A 17790-nucleotide genomic window follows, 5' to 3' on the forward strand; every position below is an offset into this window, starting at 1 on the left:
TATCCAAATGATAATTTTGTGTATAATATTTTTTTCATGTTCTTCACTAACTTTAAAGTGTATGGATATATACAGTTACGACAGCTACAACTCCTGCAGCAATGTCAATGCTCTCCAAAGAAAAGAAAAAAATTGACATGATGATAATCGATGTCAATTCATCAGATTTACATTGTTTTGAACTCTTGACACAAGCTGTAACCTTAAATATAATCTCTCTTGGTAAGTATTTATAATTCTATTTTTCACTTCTTGTTATAAATATTGGGTAAAATCAGTTGTTTCAATTAATACACCACAAAAATATAATTAGCTATAAAATTTATCGTTAATCTATTGTCAAGAGACGACATCTATCCATTGGTAATCTTGTTTTTAGTTATAGTTATATGATAAATGATTGTTTCGTAACAAAGTTGTTGTCGTAACAGATAAAATTCAGTAAATATATGTGTGAAATTAACTATTCTCATAATGTATGATATATTTTTATTTTTATTTTTAACTTCTCAATATAATTATGTAGTTGTATGTGATGAACTCAATAGACTCTTAGCCAAGAACGCTTTGGAAAATGGAGCTTATTTTGCTTGAAAAAGCCATTCAACAAGGAAATTGTGAAATACTTATGGCAACTTGTATTGAGAGAAAAAATACAAAGGGAGAAATCGAAAAAAGGTTTAGAAGCAAATGGACGAAATCATATGAATGCTGATGAAATTTATGATAGTAATATTGTAAGAGATGAACAATTTGGAGAGAAGAATATGCATGTTGATACTGAGGAACATAACAATAATATCCATAAGGCTGAAAATGATGGCGTATCAACTGGTAAATACAAGTTGAAGAGGAAGAGAGGGAGAAAAGGTATAAAACAGATTAATGAAGGAGAAAGTCGTAGCAGTACTGTTATTAATAAGACTGGTACACGTAAATGACTTGTATCATGCATTTTAAACATACATAAATGACAATGAATTTGAGATAATAATTATATCCATAGTCCAACTCTCCTTTGAGTTTTTCTTTCTTTCAGAAATGTCGTGAAAACAATTGGAGACCTCGAAAAGAGAGAAAGAATATTCATCACGGATCCTCAAGTGATTCTCAACAAAGAAGTAGTTGTAACACATCATTAGAAAGAAAAAAAAGGAGCTGCAAAAAACTTGGAAAAATGCCTCATCTTCAAACAAATATACCAAATCAAATACAAAGAGTCTCAGAGTTCCCACCAGTTAATACCAACAACATTTTTGCTATTTCAACTCAGCAGCAACTCCATCACCCACAACTTCAGGCTCAACCTCACTGCCTAAACCCATCTTTGTCAGCCCAAAATGATGTTGGTGGTCAACTACAACAACACAGTCTGTTATTTGGAATGCGGGTCCAATTATTGGAAGCACTCAAAATGGTTATGGCTTGGATCTCAATCCTACCCATGTAACAACATATTCAGGTAGCACAATGATAACTAATACAAATGTTGGAAATGTGACACTTAATGGATTGGGAGCTACAAATGCTAATTTTCAGCAAGATATTGGTGAACAAAACATGTTTGATCCAAGTTCTTGCTCTCGTAATATTTGTATCTTAACTTATCGAATGCATTTATGTATCTTCCTGTATTGCAAAAGCTATAATTGGGAAAATATTTTCATCTTTTGATGAGAAATTTCTTAACCTTTACTCATTTCTTCGTTTCCTTATTATGTATTGAATGTTTAAGATTGTAGTATATTATTACATACTTAAATCTTGTTTATGAAATTTTTTAATGATTAATGTTTGGATTATAAATCTCTTGTTTTGCTTATGTATTGAATGATTTTTATTTTTAATGAAGTGAGTCAAATTGTTTCTTTAATTATTCTTGTGTTTTAATATTTCTAAAAGGAGCGACTAATCCTAGGACTTGCTCAGTTACTTTGATTTGAGCTCGAGAGAGTGAAAAAAGAATAAGAAGAGAGATTGGAAAAGATTAATTAACAAAAATTGTGGTACTAATTTGGGTATTAATAAACAAATCCTTACTTGATCGCATATGTGTTGTTCTGTGTGAAATTTGCCTCTGACTTATAGTTGACTAAATTATATTGCATATGTTCGTGTACATTTTCTCACTTGGAAGAGTGGATTTGGATGTTATTAACCATCACCATCGTTTAGGTAGAAAAAGAAAATAACTAATAGTTTAATGTTTTAATACATAAATGATCAACTAATATGAGACGGAAAGAGTAGCGTAAATGTAAGATTCACTTCTCACCAAGAATCCTCCTTTCTTATTATTTTCCTTTTAGAGGTTAATAATTATTATGTATCCCTAGAATAATTTATTGAAATAGTAGATTTGAAAGAAAGCAATTATTCTCTTCTTCCTATGCGGGACTTTTAGAACAAAACTAATTTGACAAAAACCACAATTTATTGATTTTTAGGTGGAATTATATCAATAAGGAACTATGCTTATAATATTAATCTAAGATCATTAGGGGTCGTTTGGTAGAGTGTATGAGGTAAAATAATGCATGCATTAGGTGTGTGTATTAGTAATACCTTGTTTGGTACACTTTTTCATGTCATGTATAACTAATGCAAGCATTAGTTATACACTATATTGTGTATTACTAATACCAAGAAATCCTAGATATTAGTAATACATAGCGTTTTAATACTTGCATTAGATTATACAATTACAAAACTACCCTCAAAGCCTTTTAAAAAAACATCTTCATTTTCCATGGTACTGTGTTTAGAAACCTTTCATCTTCTATGTGGCTGCTAACACTACAAGAAAAGTGTGAATTACATGAGGATTTTCCTGGGGATTAGTATGAAAATCCGTAGGAAACTTATTTTTCTGCAAATTTTCATACTAATCCCCAGGGAAATCCCCATGTAATTCACATTTTTCTTGTAGTGTAAACCTTTAAAAAAAAACATCTCCGTTATTTATAAATTTGATTGTTGTAATACTTTTTTGTATTTCAATTGCACTAAAAAATAGGATCTGTGGCTGCTAAAGCATATGCCCAGACTCCTAATATATATAAAGTGCATATACTGATTTTAATAGGGTACCGCTTTGCAGTTAGGAATTATCTCAGGTCTATGCTGCCTGTATCTCCCTTACATTCCATCAGTTTTTATTTTTTATTTTTGGACTCGTTTTATCTCAAAATATATATAAAGCACTACTAATGCATGCATTACTAACACACCCTATTTTACATTATTCTTATACACTCTGCCAAACGATCCCTATTGTTACTTGAACACATGGATTCATCATCTGAACAATTGAAACAATTAATACTTGTGTGAACCTCTTGTTATTTCGAGTGATGTGTCAGAATCTTTAGCCAACTAAGACTAGCGTTAAATTTTTGGCAAGTCTCAAGAAGTGTAATTAATACTTAATAAAATAATCTCATCCTTGAGATTCAAGAACTTGTTTGGTCTGAATAGGTTTTAATCATTAAGATCTAGAACAAAGTCTTAATATTAGTAAGAGGTATTTTTGTGTGAATAGTTTTCTTTGAGGTTCGAGAAATGGAATAGATATGGACTACAAGTTGATATTCGCCATTAGGAAATTCACACGAAAAGGAACGAGGAATTCTCAATGAAAAAAGCGCTCTCTAAATCTGTTTAGTATTTGCCATGAGGTTCTTACCATAATTGAATTTTCCTTTTAGGAAAAGGTAAACACAGTCTCCATATTTGTCTAGTTCTTTTTCTTGTACGAAAAAAATTATGACTCTATAAATAGATGTTTATTCATTCTAGCTTGGTAGCATTCATAATGTAGTCTTAGGGGGCTTTGAGAGTTTTGTGTATTGTGTGAAGCTAGGGGAAGAATGTGTGAGACACAAGTATTACTTTAACACTTGTGTGAACCTCTTTGTATTCCGAGTGAATTGTGTGAGGTCATTCTTCTCTAGATTTTGAACTTTCTTTTATATAGTGATTTTTTCATCTCCTCTTGTGGATGTAGACCGGTTGACCGAACCACGATAAATGTTTGTGTCTTTTTGTATATTTCTCGTTTGTCTTATTACTCATCGTCTTTCGAGGTTTGCTTTGCTAACTTTTGCATGACACCTAATTATTTCAGTCCCAACAAGTGATATCAGAGTCAAGTTCAATGGTTTAATGATCCAATGGTTGAACCAGGTCAAAAATAAGTGTTCATCTTGACGGGTTTAGTTCTACCATAACATATTTGATAGTAATGAAGATTTTTGTTGGAGAAATATTTTCAAAGATGTTTTTTGTGTTGAGATATATATATATATATAGAGAGAGAGAGAGAGAGAGAGAGAGAGAGAGAGAGAGAGAGAGGGAGATATTTTGCAGAGGAGATGCATAGTTATTGAAGATTATGTGAAGAAGGTGGAACAAATTTATTTTGTCAGAAATTTAGGCCAATGGAGATATTTGTTTAGTATTTGTCATGAGTTTCTTACCATAATTGAGTTTTTTTCTTTTAGAAAAAGGAAAACACAAAGTTTCCATATTTGGCTAGTTCTTTTTCTTGTAGGAAAATGTTTATGACTCTAAAATTATATGTGTATTCCTTCTAGCCTAATAGCATTCACAATGTAGTCCTAGGGGGCTTAGAGAGTTTTGTGTATTGCGTGTAGCTAGGGGAGAATGTGTGAGACACAAGTGTTACTTTAACACTTCCGTAAACCTCTTTGTTTTTACATTGAATTGTGTGGGGTTATTCCTCTCTATATTTTGTACTTTCTTTTATATAGTGAATTGCTCATATCCTCTTTTGGATGTAGGTCGGTTGTTCAAACGACGTTAAATATTTGTGTCTTTTGGTATATTTTTTGTTTGTTTTATTACTCACAGTCTTTCAAAGTTTGCTTTGCTAGCTTTTGCATGATACCTAATTATTTCAGTCCCAACAAAACCAAACGTGAAAGTTGTTTTCCAGCAGGCAACTTTTCTAGTAGCTCTACTCTCGACTTGGATAATATATCCAAAAAGGTACGCTTTCGGTCATTCCACATGCTGCCTATGTAGAGACATGTTTATCTAAAGTGGATTCTCTTTTTTGCAGTAGGTATTGAACCTGTTATGCCCATTGACTAAGAAGCTAGGGGTGGACACAACAACTACATGGACCTCTTCCTTTCATTGGCCATCACCATTAGTCGTCTTTGTTATCACAATGACCACCACCATTACCGTCATCAAATATCTCTGTCATCACAATTACCATTCTTATCAACCACTACTATATATCAAGCATTTGCTATATTTATGTTTTTTATCGACATAAACAATGGGTTAACATGATATAATTTATTAGTAGTTTTATATATTTTTCCCATAATAAAGGAAACAATCACTTATACATTCTTTGAGATCATTTAGTGTAAAATCAGGAGTGGAATCATAACTAGGGTTATAGCTTAGGATCAATTCACCTTCTTAATTAATGGGATAATTTACTTAGCTAAATTTGAGTGAAAAGAAGAAGAAATTAATTAATTTAATTCGTTTACGTTCCAATGGGGTGTGCAATACCCATAAATTTGTCATGTCGTTATTAGGTGTTCATGAGATGCATATATTTCAAGCAAAAGTGTCTATCTGATTACTAGACAAGTTTAGCCGTCCAATTTACAAATTCTGCCAAATTTGAGGGACTATCTAGATATTATTAAGAAAATCTATCTTATTTAATATAATATTTAAAATAGATAACTTTGTAATTAGTGTTCGCTAGATCTTCATATTTTCTCCAACCATTATAAATTCTCAGTGCTCTCTCTATATAAATTCATCAGGATAAAAATAAACAAGACAAGATATCATACATAAAAAATATCCAAAAGAGTTTTCTTTAAATATGTGTAATCTTTTTTAAATAGCATATCCCTTAAGAAGCTATGTAGTTTTATCACAATGTCCTTCTTTAATTGTTTTTCTTTAATTAATAAAAAGGTGTGTTATATATATCTTCAATTGATGATAAGCCCACTTATATACAAATAAAGTAATGCAAGTGAAACTCTGTAAAGAATCCTATGAAGGTTCTAGCAGAGAAATTATATTTAAAAAGGAGGGTAATAGCTAATGTGAAACAATTAGGGTTGTAAAATAAAAAATAAATCAAAATAATAATAATTAGGGTTGCAAAGCAACACCCTCTATTATTGAAGTTGAAGTTGTAATTCGTAGGATTATTATATAATTGTAATAATGCCTAGCTTTTTGTAACAAGAAGAGAAGTGTATCATCATTTGGAGAGTTGTTAGAACAATTATAGTTAACATTTGAGTTAAAGTACTAAAATTAATCTCTTAAATTATAAAGGTGTAATTTGAAATCATTCGTTGAAGTTAGTATAGATTGATTGATAAGGAGTTGTTTATAGTCTTTTGAGCAAAGATATTTTCATTGTAAGCCCTTTCTTACTTAATTAGCACTCCTTCGTTACTTTTTACTTAGTAGGACATACGAATTGAGGTTAGCTTATCGCAATCTAGTATATACATTCAATTATTAGAAAATAAAATAATAATAATAAAATTATTATTAAATTTAAGTTTTACTGTCTGGATTTATCATGACACATATAATGTCCACTTGGGCAAATTTATTATTTAAAACACAATAATAATAATATATTCAATGTAATTTCATAATTGACATTTGAGAAGAAAAAATATATATGCTAACCCTTGATTAAAAAATTAAAATTAACCAACCAAAACTAAAATAAATATTTATATAAGGTTGTGTAGTGAGAACAATTAGATATACTGGTTTTAATTCAACTATGCATTAAAAAGAACAATAAGTTGCTGTGGTGTAGTGGTTATCACGTTAGTCTTACACACTAAAGGTCCCCAGTTCGATCCTGGGCAGCAACATATATGTAAAAAGTTTTACTTTTTTTTTGATATGTCGACGAAAACGTGTTTATCCTTTTATTTGTCGGCGGCATGTCGACGAAAACGTGTTTCTCCTCTTTATTGTTTTCACCATGACCTCTTCACTACTATATTTACATTACATGCTTGTTCTATCGGAAACAACTCTACCTTCACAAGGTAGGGTAAGACTGCATAAACGTCACCCTCCCCATAGTACGTAAAAAGAATATGAGACAGCTGCAGGATCATGGAAAGATCAAATTTTCTCTTTATTTCATTATTGCAATTACTCCATGTCAAAATCCAAATACATTCTATAGGCATTTCTATCTGAAGAGTAATAGCCCTCCACAAGAGTATCCACTTGGAAACCGAGTTTCTTGTATAGCTGCATAGCTGCAGTCCTTGTAGGATCTACATGAAGCGATATCCGATGAACGTTTCTTGTTCTGCATTTCTGCACTGCTGCCTCCAGTAATTTTTCTCCATGGCCTTGTCCCCTGTAGTTCTCTTTCACTGATGTATTCCACAGGAACGATGCATCAGTAAACAAAACGAAAAATTTTAAATGACAAAAGATAAGGAATATTGTAAATGAATCTCTTAACCCCTCGTTTTTCAACTTGTGTTGATTCGCTCAGGCCAGAGAACAACAAGAGAGAGACAGGCATAAACATCACGATGAAAAACTCATAACCACATAGAGAACGAAAGCAATTCTTTTGAAAAATAAACATCACATGAAAGATGGTTCTCTCTTCTATGTAATGACGGACAATGCTTCACTGACTTATCGGGAATATTTACTAATAATATCAATTCACCTTCTGCCTTTCCCTATTGCGATTCAATATGATGACGATCAGAGAAAGATATAACTAAACTCTCCTGCAAAATTCCTTTAAAACAACTGCTAGCTATTTCAAGGTTCGTTGTTTCCGCAATAGTAACATATCAGCTTTGCTCGGAGGGGAAAACTACATAACACCACTCTAATTTAGAAATGCTGCACTTTCATCCAATCCAGCTACAGAGAAAAACGTTGAAAGAGCAGAAGCAATTTCTCCTACCTCTCTATTCATAGAGATCAAAACTTGTTCGGCAAATGCATTCATGCATATTCTTCTTTAAAAGACAACTTTTTGTAGATGAACTGCTCCCAAATAAGTATTTTTATCTTTTGAATGCTCAAGTTATAGTCACATTCACACTCTTGACTGCTCTTTTTCCTACGAAAACATTATCAAAGAGTCACATTTGAGTTCCTCACGATTATAACCTCGTATATTAAATCAAATTGGTCCTAGTCACATTCGGAAATAGTCTCTCTACTTTCACAACTAGGGATAAGACCGCGTACAGACTAACCTCTCCAAACCCCACTTGTCTACGCGGTCCTAGTCACACTCACATTGGGAAATTGTCTCTCTACTTTCACAGGTAGGGATAAGACTGCGTACACACTACCCTCTCCAGACCCCACTTGTCTACACAGTCCTAGTCACACTCACATTGGGAAATAGTCTCTCTACTTTCACAGGTAGGGATAAGACTGCGTACACACTACCCTCTCCAGACCTTACTTGTCTACGCAGTCCTAATCACACTCACATTGGGAAATAGTCTCTCTACTTTCACAGGTAGGGATGGATAAGACTGCCTACACACTATCCTCTCTCCAAACCCGACTTATCTACACAGAGTATGTTGTTGTTCCAATAAACAATATTAGATATCAGCTTAGACTTCAATCCAAGAATACAACTACAATAATCAGAATAAATTCAAGAATAAGACCAATTATTAAAAGGAAAATCAAAGCAAAACAGAAAATTATGAAAAGGGTATTTTTTGTTCAGACCTGCTAATTTAGTGATACAAGCAGAGAGTGAAGAAGGCCAAGAATACATAACATAACCAGCAATATCTTCACCTAATTGAGTGTAGAGTAACCCAGAATTCTTCTTTTTCAGTTCCTCATCAAAAGATCGAGCTAAAGATTCATGTTTGGGGAAAATCTTCTTCTCTATTCTCACTATATCGTCAACTACCTTAACCCAATTTGCTGAATTTCTCTGCAATTCAACTATCTCTGCCATTTCTTCGTTTTCATATTTCTCTGTTTTTGCTGCTGTATTTAGGTTAACAAGAATCTACTGGGGTCATTATTGGAAAGAAAAATAGTTCCTCTGTTATTTTAAAAGTTTTTACTTTATTTTTTTTAACTATAAAGTTCTTATATATTTTTAACGTTTTAATTATTAGAAACTATTATGTACATTGTTTTTATTTTACATGGTTTATTAATATATATAGTATAAATTTGCATTCATGTATTAATTAACTTATCAATTAATCAATAGTAAAAATTCTCTCTGATTTTCTGATTATTTATGGCCAGTTTTTTTTTGTATGTGTGCGTCTCTAAGCTCGTAAGTGAAAGTAAATCAATTTTTTAATTGTTAATTTATGCCCAACTTCTTTATGTATGTGTGCGTTTCTAAGCTCGTAAGTGAAAGTAAATCGAGTCTCACGATATCATCTGTCTTTGTCATACTCGTCTGGTTGAACAAGGACTAATACTAGTTGTTGAGCAAAATTAATTTATAAATACTCTTAACAAGGTGTGATATTATTTGTTTTGGGTAAAGTCTTTGTAAGGCTTCACACTATTAAGAGATTCTACACTTTATATGTAATTTTTCAATCTTTTCAGCTATCAATGTGGGATTTTATTTACCCAACTAACAATTTTGTTATTTGTTCTTACATTTTGGTGTTAGCTTTGGCCTTTGTGTACTCCATCATAGGTTGAGGAAAGGGATCATATATAATTGGAAAAATACAAATCAGAATGGTATTTTTGTTAGTAATCCAAGGGATTGGTTTACTTTTGGACATGTTATTTTTTTGGTTCTACTTAAGGTTAGTAAGGTCATTTCAATATTATTTTCTTCCTACTTCAATCAACAGCAACTTCTATTTTTCCTTATATGACAACGCAATTCAATCTAGCTACGTTGTTATGTTAACCAACCCCAAAAACAGGACACCATATCTAGATTGATAAGCTTAAGTAAGTTTCGATATGACTCATTTATACTTCAATTAATCTAAAGTAAAACTTATCCATATGTATGATCCAGCCAAATTATTTTATCAATATAATCGAAATATTAAAAACATATTTAGTAATTATGGATATCATAGGTATAGATATGTATATATATTATACTAAAATATACAAAACCTATACAATTATGACTATTTGTAAATTAGATTAATCAAAGACATTGAACTGTAATTATTCCAATCTATACTTTAAACCCTTTTCACTTCAAAGCACTATCCCAATTCTAAACAGTTTGAGACATGGTAAAAAAAAATAATTGATTTTTTTTTTTTTAAGATGGGGTGTAGTTAGGTGGAATTTTCTTGGTTTTGTTCAAATAAGTCTGCCTTTTGAAGCATAGGCATACTTGTTTCATCTTTATATATATATATATAATAATGATGTTCTGGATAACTTTTACACCTTAACTTGATTAATTATGTGAGATATCTGTCATTTTTCATAGCAATATTATATTTAACTATATTCGCCCAAACTAAAACAGGTAGAAATAACATTTGAATCTGTCAAACTGCAATAATGAATTATATATGGTGGAAGATTCTTTGGGGCCCAACTGGCCCCACAGCTAATATTTTAACGGACGTCCATGAAAAGTTTTAACAAAATCACGTCGAAATTCTAGATCACCAAAAATTCATGGACTATATAGCACACGATAATCAGCAAAATGGGGGGGGGGGTTACTTGCTCAAGGGCTCGTCTGACCTTGAAAATGGGCTGGTTTGCCCGTGGGGACCAATTGGCTCTATAACTAAGGTCTTAACGGACGTCCATGAAAAGTTATTGCAAAAAATCACGTTGGAGTTCCATATCACCAAAAATCCATGGACTATAGCACATGAAAATTGGCAAAATAAAGGGTTTACCTACTCTGGGCTCGTTTGACCTTGAAAATGGGTTGGTTTGCCCGTGGGAACCAGCCGGCTCCATAGCTAAGGTTTTAACGGAAAACCATGAAATTTTTTGGCAAAAGTCACGTCGGAATTGCGGATCACCAAAAATCCATGGACTATAGTACACGAAAATCGGCAAAATGGGGGGGTTTACCTACTCTGGGGATTGTTTGACCTTGAAAATTTCCCGATTTGCCCGTGTGGACCAACTGGCACCACAGCTAAGGTTTTAATGGACGACCATGAAATTTTTTGGCAAAAGTCACGTCGGAATTGCGGATCACCAAAAGTTCATGGACTATAGTACACGAAAATTGACAAAATAGGGGGTTTACCTACTCTGGGGATCGTTTGACCTTGAAAATTGTCCGGTTTGCCCGTGTGGACCAACTGGCTCTATAGCTAAGGTCTTAACGGACGTATACAGAAAATTTTGGCAAAAATCACGTCAAAATTTCGGATCACCAAAAATGCATGGTCTATAACACACGAAAATCGGTAAAATGAGGGTTTACCTGCTCTGGGGATCATTTGACCTTGAAAATGGGTCGGTTTACTCGTGGGGACCAACTGGCTCTATGCTAAGGTCTTAACGGACGTCTATGAAATTTTTTAGCAAAAATCACGTCGAAATTTCGGATCACCAAAATCCTATGGACTATAGCACACAAAAATCGGCAAAATAGGGGGTTTACCTGCTCTAGGCTCGTTTGACCTTGAAAATGGGCCGATTTTCCCGTGGGGACCAACTGGCTCCATAGCTAAGGACTTCACGGACGTCCTTGACAAATTTTGGCAAAAATCACGTCGGAATTCCGTATCACCAAAAATTTACGGACCATAGCACACGAAAATAGGCAAAATGGGGGGTTTACCTGCTCTGGGCTCATTTGACCTTGAAAATGGGCCGGTTTGCTCGTGGGGACCAACTGGCTGCATAGCTAAGGTCTTAACGGATGTCCATGAAAATTTTTGGTAAAAATCACGTAGGAATTCCGGATCACAAAAAATCCATGGATTATAGCACATGAAAATCGGCAAAATGGGGGGTTTTACCTGCTCTGGGGTTCATTTAACCTTGAAAATGGGCCAATTTTCCCGTGGGGACCAACTGGCTCTATAGGTAAGGCTTAATGGACGTCCATGAATTTTTTTTGTAAAAATCATGTCAAAATTCTGTATCTCCAAAAATCCATGGACTATAGCACACAAAAATCAGCAAAATGGGCGGTTTACCTGCTCTGGGAATCGTTTGAACTTGAAAATGGGCCGGTTTACCCATGGGGATCAACTGTCTTCATAGCTAAGGTCTTAACGGACGTCTTTAAAAATTTTGGCAAAATTACGTCGAAATTCCAGATCATCAAAAATCCATGGATTATAGCACAAGAAAATGGGTAAAATGGGTTGGTTTGCCCGTGGGGACCAACTGGCTCCATAGCTAAGGTCTTAACGGACGTCCATGAAATTTTTTAGAAAAAATCATGTCGAAATTCTGGATCACCAAAAATTGATGGACTAGCACACAAAAATTGGCAAAATGGGGGGTTTACCTACTCTGGGGATCGTTTGACCTTGTAACTGGGCCAATTTTCCTGTGGGACCAACTGGCTCCATAACTAAGGTCTTAACGGACGTCCATGGAAATTTTTGGAAAAAATCACATCAGAATTCCGGATCACCAAAAATTCATGGATTATAGCTCACGAAAATTGGCAAAATGGGGGGTTTACCTGCTCTTGGGCTCATTTGACGTTGAAAATGAGCCGGTTTGCTCGTGGGGACCAACTGGCTCCATAGCTAAGGTCTTAACGGACGTCCATAAATTTTTTTGGCAAAAATCACGTCGGAATTCCGGATCACATTCATGACTATTTGTAAATTAGATTGATCAAAGACATTGAACTGTAATTATTCCAATCTATTCTTTAAACCTTTTTCACTTCAAAGTACTATCCCAATTCTAAACAGGTTGAGACCTAGTAAAAAAAATGATTTTTTTTAAAGATGGGGTGTAGTTAGGTGGAATTTTCTTGGTTTTGTTCAAATAAGTCTGCCTTTTGAAGCATCGGCTATTCTTGTTTCATCTTTATTTTATTTTTCATAATAATGGTGTTCTGGATAACTTTCACACCTTGACTTGATTAATTATGTGAGATATTTATCTGATCATTTTTCATCAGCAATATTTAACTATATTCGCCTAAACTAAAACAGGTAGAAATAACATTTGAATCTGTCAAACTTCAATAATGAATTATATATGGTAGAAGATTCTTTGGGGCCATTATGCAATGATAGTGGAACATGAGAATATTTTTATGATTGGTAAAAATATCATGGGAATGGCGAAAAACTAGCTTTGATAAGAAGAATATGATGCTTTATAACATTATCAAGGGAACAAAAGTCATTTTTATATATTTGAAGAAAAGAAAGTTTTCACATTACAATAATTGGGATGCCTATAAATGTGTGGTTCAAAATGATAGTGACAAGCCACATATTATATTGAAGCATTAATTAATCATAGTAAAGAAAGTTCAATGTTATTATTAGGGGCAATTTGTGCAAAGTAGATATGACCTAAGTTGCTTGAACGCAAAGGTAATGTTATAATGTTTGTGAAAAATTGATAGATCATTAAATCATTAAACCTATTACCTATATAAGATTTAGTGCTAATTACAATCATTTCTATGTAGTGTAAGTGATGTTGGATTAGGTGGATATCAACTTATCAAAGTGGACACCAAATTTTTTAAATTGCTTTCTCTAGTGTTACACTAACTTTAATAAGTGGAAATCCTTAGACAATTGTTGAAGATATCTATCATATTTGATCAAATAAAACATAAGTTATCAATCATAGAATCAGATATATACCTTTAAATTCACGGGAGCGTTTGACTATGTTTCATTGTGAAATTTGATTTTTCTTTTCAAGTAAAAAAAGATAAATTGAAATTAGATATTGTTATCAACTTGTATACCACTAGTTCGAAAGGCATAATTTCTTAAACTGACATTCAAACTTAGCCTCCACTTACAAGTAATTACTTCAACTTTTTCATTATGTATGCATATTTAGACACCTTATAAACTCGACTCATTTCCACTATACCAGCTAAACTCTCCAACATATGTACAAAATAATCATCTAGTCACCTTCAAAATTTATTCATTACATCAGCATCGAATGTAATGAGATACAGAGACGAGTTGAGTATTTAGTAGACCGTTGAAACCAAGTTGAGGTGTCCATACCTATACAACAATTATCACAGGTGACATGCTTTCAAATAATTTTGAAGTATTAAAAATAGATGATTTATTAAAATAAGATATTTCTCACCATAAGCAATTTTCAATTCTTTCGCATCAAACGCACCCATATTTAGAATGTTCTATACTATCACTCTCCATAGACGGCAGCCATCATGTCAATCACCACCCACCAGCACTTGCTGTTGTTAACCTTGCCAAATAGATAATGACAAGTTGGCATATGAGATAGGTGGTCTACGCCTATCAACATGAGTTGTGGTGCAATGGTGGAATTGCTCAATCCTTAATTAGAAATTTCAGGTTTGAGTCTTGGGTATGAAGAAAATTCTATTGGAAGCGTCACTCTCAAATGAGTCCTGTGCTGTACAATTCAGATTTAATTAAGGCTTTAATGCAGACTCCGAACAGTGAGCGTGAGAAAAAAAGAGAGGTGGCCTATGCCTATTTCTCTTTGAGATGTTGATGCCTTGATTTTGAATGTCTTGTTTTTCAATCCTCGTGCTTATATCTTTGAATATTCATTACTTTCTCTAGATGTGAAAACTACTCTTTCCGTTTCAATTTGAATATTCAGATTATAAAGAATATTTTTTTTATATTTTACGTAACTTTAATCGAATACCATATAATTTAAAAGTTCGTTTTACTTTTTTAAATCAAAATCAAATAAATAAATTAAAACGAAAGGAGTGATGGCTGAGATGTCCTGTAAAATGGTATTGGTCTCTTTAGTGGGATTTTGTTATTTTGATTTTAAATTGACACAAGAAGCTAAACAAGCTTTGTCTTCTTAATGATTGGATTTGATTCATCTTTTCAATTTCAATTGAGTCTGTCTCAAAATTCATAATGTTAACTATATAAATCCAGGTGATCATATATTACATTGATCTAAGATGTATATTCATATCATATATCGCGTTACTAAATATAATTACATTGTATGAACACGCGAAGAAGATGATCAGAACAAGAGAAGACATGTTACTAAACAACAACATAAGAAAAAACAAATTCTGTTAAGTGATTGATCCGCGTGTGATAGTTGTCTTCTTAACCTTGGACTATTGCTTCCTGCTAGATTATATGAACTTGAATATGTATACAAATTAGTATTCAATGAGTTCCCAAACATTCGCGCATAAAAAATTTCCCCTGTTGTCGTTCCACCAGGACTTAGCATATGTTCTGTATTTGTATAATTTCGATGATGATCATGAGATTGTTGGTATAATGGAGGCATATTATTATTGGGTATTACTCCGTGACTCCTACATCTCGGAGTAGGAGGTCTTTGTGGTATGACTATACCAAGATTCAGGGCCTTGCCTGCTGTTTTTGTAGCTTGACCGCGACCATAGAGTGGAATCAATGTTTTTTGTGAGACTTCAGCTTTGCAAACAGGGCATTTTGGCTGTTGATTATCGATGTTCTCTGATGAAATGGTCTTAATATGTATCCATTTGTAGATGCAAGGCCAACAATAGAGGTGACCACATAATGTAACAACAGGATCATGTACAACATCCAGGCAAATGTTGCACTCGAAACCTCCAGGTGAATTTTCTTCAAGTTTATCAAGATCAATTGTCTTACATTTTTCAAAGGAAATATCGCGTTGATCAAAAATAGTTTCTGGTATTTGGTCTTGAAAAATTTGTTCTAAGGCCATATTTGCTTCTTGGTATTGATTTATTTTGGTAATGGCAAGATGAATGGTTAGAATTCAGGTTTTTAATACAATTAGAAGTGAGTATTTATAAGGACAAGAATAGTAGTTTGCAAACAATGATTCTTAAGGTTGTCACTTGTCAACATCACATCATGTTAAAGGGGCATGGCCAAAAAGAAAAGGCCCTACACATTATTAAACAACACTATATCATATTACTCAACTCAGTTTTGATTTATGGGTACTGTTTGATTTGATATAACATTTAATAAGAAAATGAAAACTTTTAAAATATGTACTGTATTAAAGATAAAAAATAAATTTTAAATTTTTAGATCCTAGAAATGATATTCTTTTTATATTAAGACTACAACAAATGTCTTACATAAATTAAGACAGGTGAACTATCAAACACATCATAATTAAGTGATTTAATGAAGTCAAAAATAAATATTAATGGATCATGGTTAAGTGAGAGGAGTTTTGTGCAAACACGTCTTTTATCTATCTATTTGATTTAAACAAGCATAAGTTTTATCATATTAGAAATATGATTAGGACCTTATATTAGGCCCCATGATAAGAATCTTAATCTAGAAAATAACTTTTAGTCAATAAAAAGTAGCACTAGTTGCGTACAAGGAGCTACCACTTGATGACCTTCCACACAGCCACATCCCATAAGTTCAATAGTTTTCACACTATAAGAACTAGATGTTTTTTTCCGAGTGAATCAATAAAAATTTTATGTTATAAAACATGATTTTTTTCATTTTGATTTTATTAAACTAATTCACTAAGAAAACCCATAACGAAACATAAGTTCTCATTGAAATACTGGAAATAGTCACTTGGAAATTTATGAGTTTTAGGAAATTATGCATCAAAACTTAGAAAGACGCGGCTCATATAGAAATTTGTTGTTAAATCATAATATATACTTTTACATCTGAATATCTTTATTGATTTGGTTAAAATTATAATTAAAAAAATTACAATACAATATATATAGATTCACATAAATTTAATACTGTAAGTTCAATTATTATTATGATATATTAATCTAAAATTATTATAGAAGCTTCTAAACTCTAAATTCAGATCCAACTAAGGAGTGAATATACATAGTGGGGGTCTGGGGGATGGGAGAAAACATATGGACGGTGTGACAAATAAATAAAAGAAATACTCCGTCCATTCCATTTGACTTAGTATTGTTTGACTTAATACGATGTATAAGAGAAAAAAAAGATTTTAGAAAATTATAGGCTAAAACAATTTTTATATATTTATATAATTGTAAATCATTTCATTAATTAAGGGTAGATGGAGAATTTTAAGTTTAATTATTTTCAATTACAATAAAATGACATTTTTAAAGACGGATTATGAGAATAGAGTGCCACGTAATATAAAACGAGAAAATACTACTCCCTCCTTCCCATTTTATATGTTACCTTTTTACTTTACATTTACATTAAGAAATAATGTAACTTTACCCTTCTACCCTTATTTAATGTTTTCTTAAGTTAACTTTATAACTCCCTCCGTCCCATTTTATATGTCATCTCTTTCTATAAATAGTTGGACCACAATACTTGTCATTTTATAAAATTTATGTATAAATTACCATATTTTACCTATTATATCCTTGATAGAGTAGTTAATTAATCTTGAAAATATATTCATCATTTATTATAAATTGACTTAAGAAAATATTAAATAAGAATAGAAAGATAAAATTACATCATTCTTCAACAAGTGGTATCAGAGCCAGGTTAATAAGAGCGAGGTAGTAACTCAAAAGAGATCCTACAAGCTACCGTCGGAGGCTACAAATCGCGAGGCACTAATTAATGATGGATTTTGCAAGCACTCTCAATAGCGTTGAGA

General features: G+C 32.5%; 2 protein-coding genes and 1 non-coding gene across 4 annotated transcripts; 1 reads left to right on the forward strand and 2 right to left on the reverse strand.

The window, feature by feature from the left end:
• Window positions 1-6832: 6832 nt before the first annotated feature.
• On the forward strand, window positions 6833-6905 carry TRNAV-UAC (transfer RNA valine (anticodon UAC)). The gene has a single exon. It is a non-coding gene; the product is annotated as a tRNA-Val (tRNA).
• Window positions 6906-7035: 130 nt separating this feature from the next.
• Window positions 7036-9089, reverse strand: LOC102578653 (putative ribosomal-protein-alanine acetyltransferase). Of its 2 annotated transcripts, none has more exons than XM_006349989.2 (2): window positions 8842-9089; window positions 7036-7424 (listed from the first exon to the last, which is right to left on the reverse strand). In XM_006349989.2, exons 1-2 carry the CDS (start codon window positions 9005-9007, stop codon window positions 7195-7197), a joined length of 396 nt encoding a protein of 131 aa, XP_006350051.1. In that variant the 5' UTR covers window positions 9008-9089; the 3' UTR covers window positions 7036-7194. The 2 variants fall into 2 exon arrangements, with proteins under 2 accessions (XP_006350051.1, XP_006350050.1); XM_006349988.2 differs by having other exon boundaries at window positions 7154-7424; window positions 8770-9088.
• A 5973-nt stretch (window positions 9090-15062) lies between these two features.
• On the reverse strand, window positions 15063-16131 carry LOC102579222 (E3 ubiquitin-protein ligase RMA1H1-like). The gene has a single exon (XM_006349990.2). The coding sequence runs from the start codon at window positions 15895-15897 to the stop codon at window positions 15190-15192; it is 708 nt and encodes a 235-aa protein (XP_006350052.1). The 5' UTR covers window positions 15898-16131; the 3' UTR covers window positions 15063-15189.
• Between the last annotated feature and the right edge of the window lie 1659 nt (window positions 16132-17790).

Source organism: Solanum tuberosum, unplaced genomic scaffold (genome assembly GCF_000226075.1).
Source record: "Solanum tuberosum cultivar DM 1-3 516 R44 unplaced genomic scaffold, SolTub_3.0 scf00116, whole genome shotgun sequence".
In the NCBI taxonomy this organism is placed as follows: domain Eukaryota; kingdom Viridiplantae; phylum Streptophyta; class Magnoliopsida; order Solanales; family Solanaceae; genus Solanum; species Solanum tuberosum.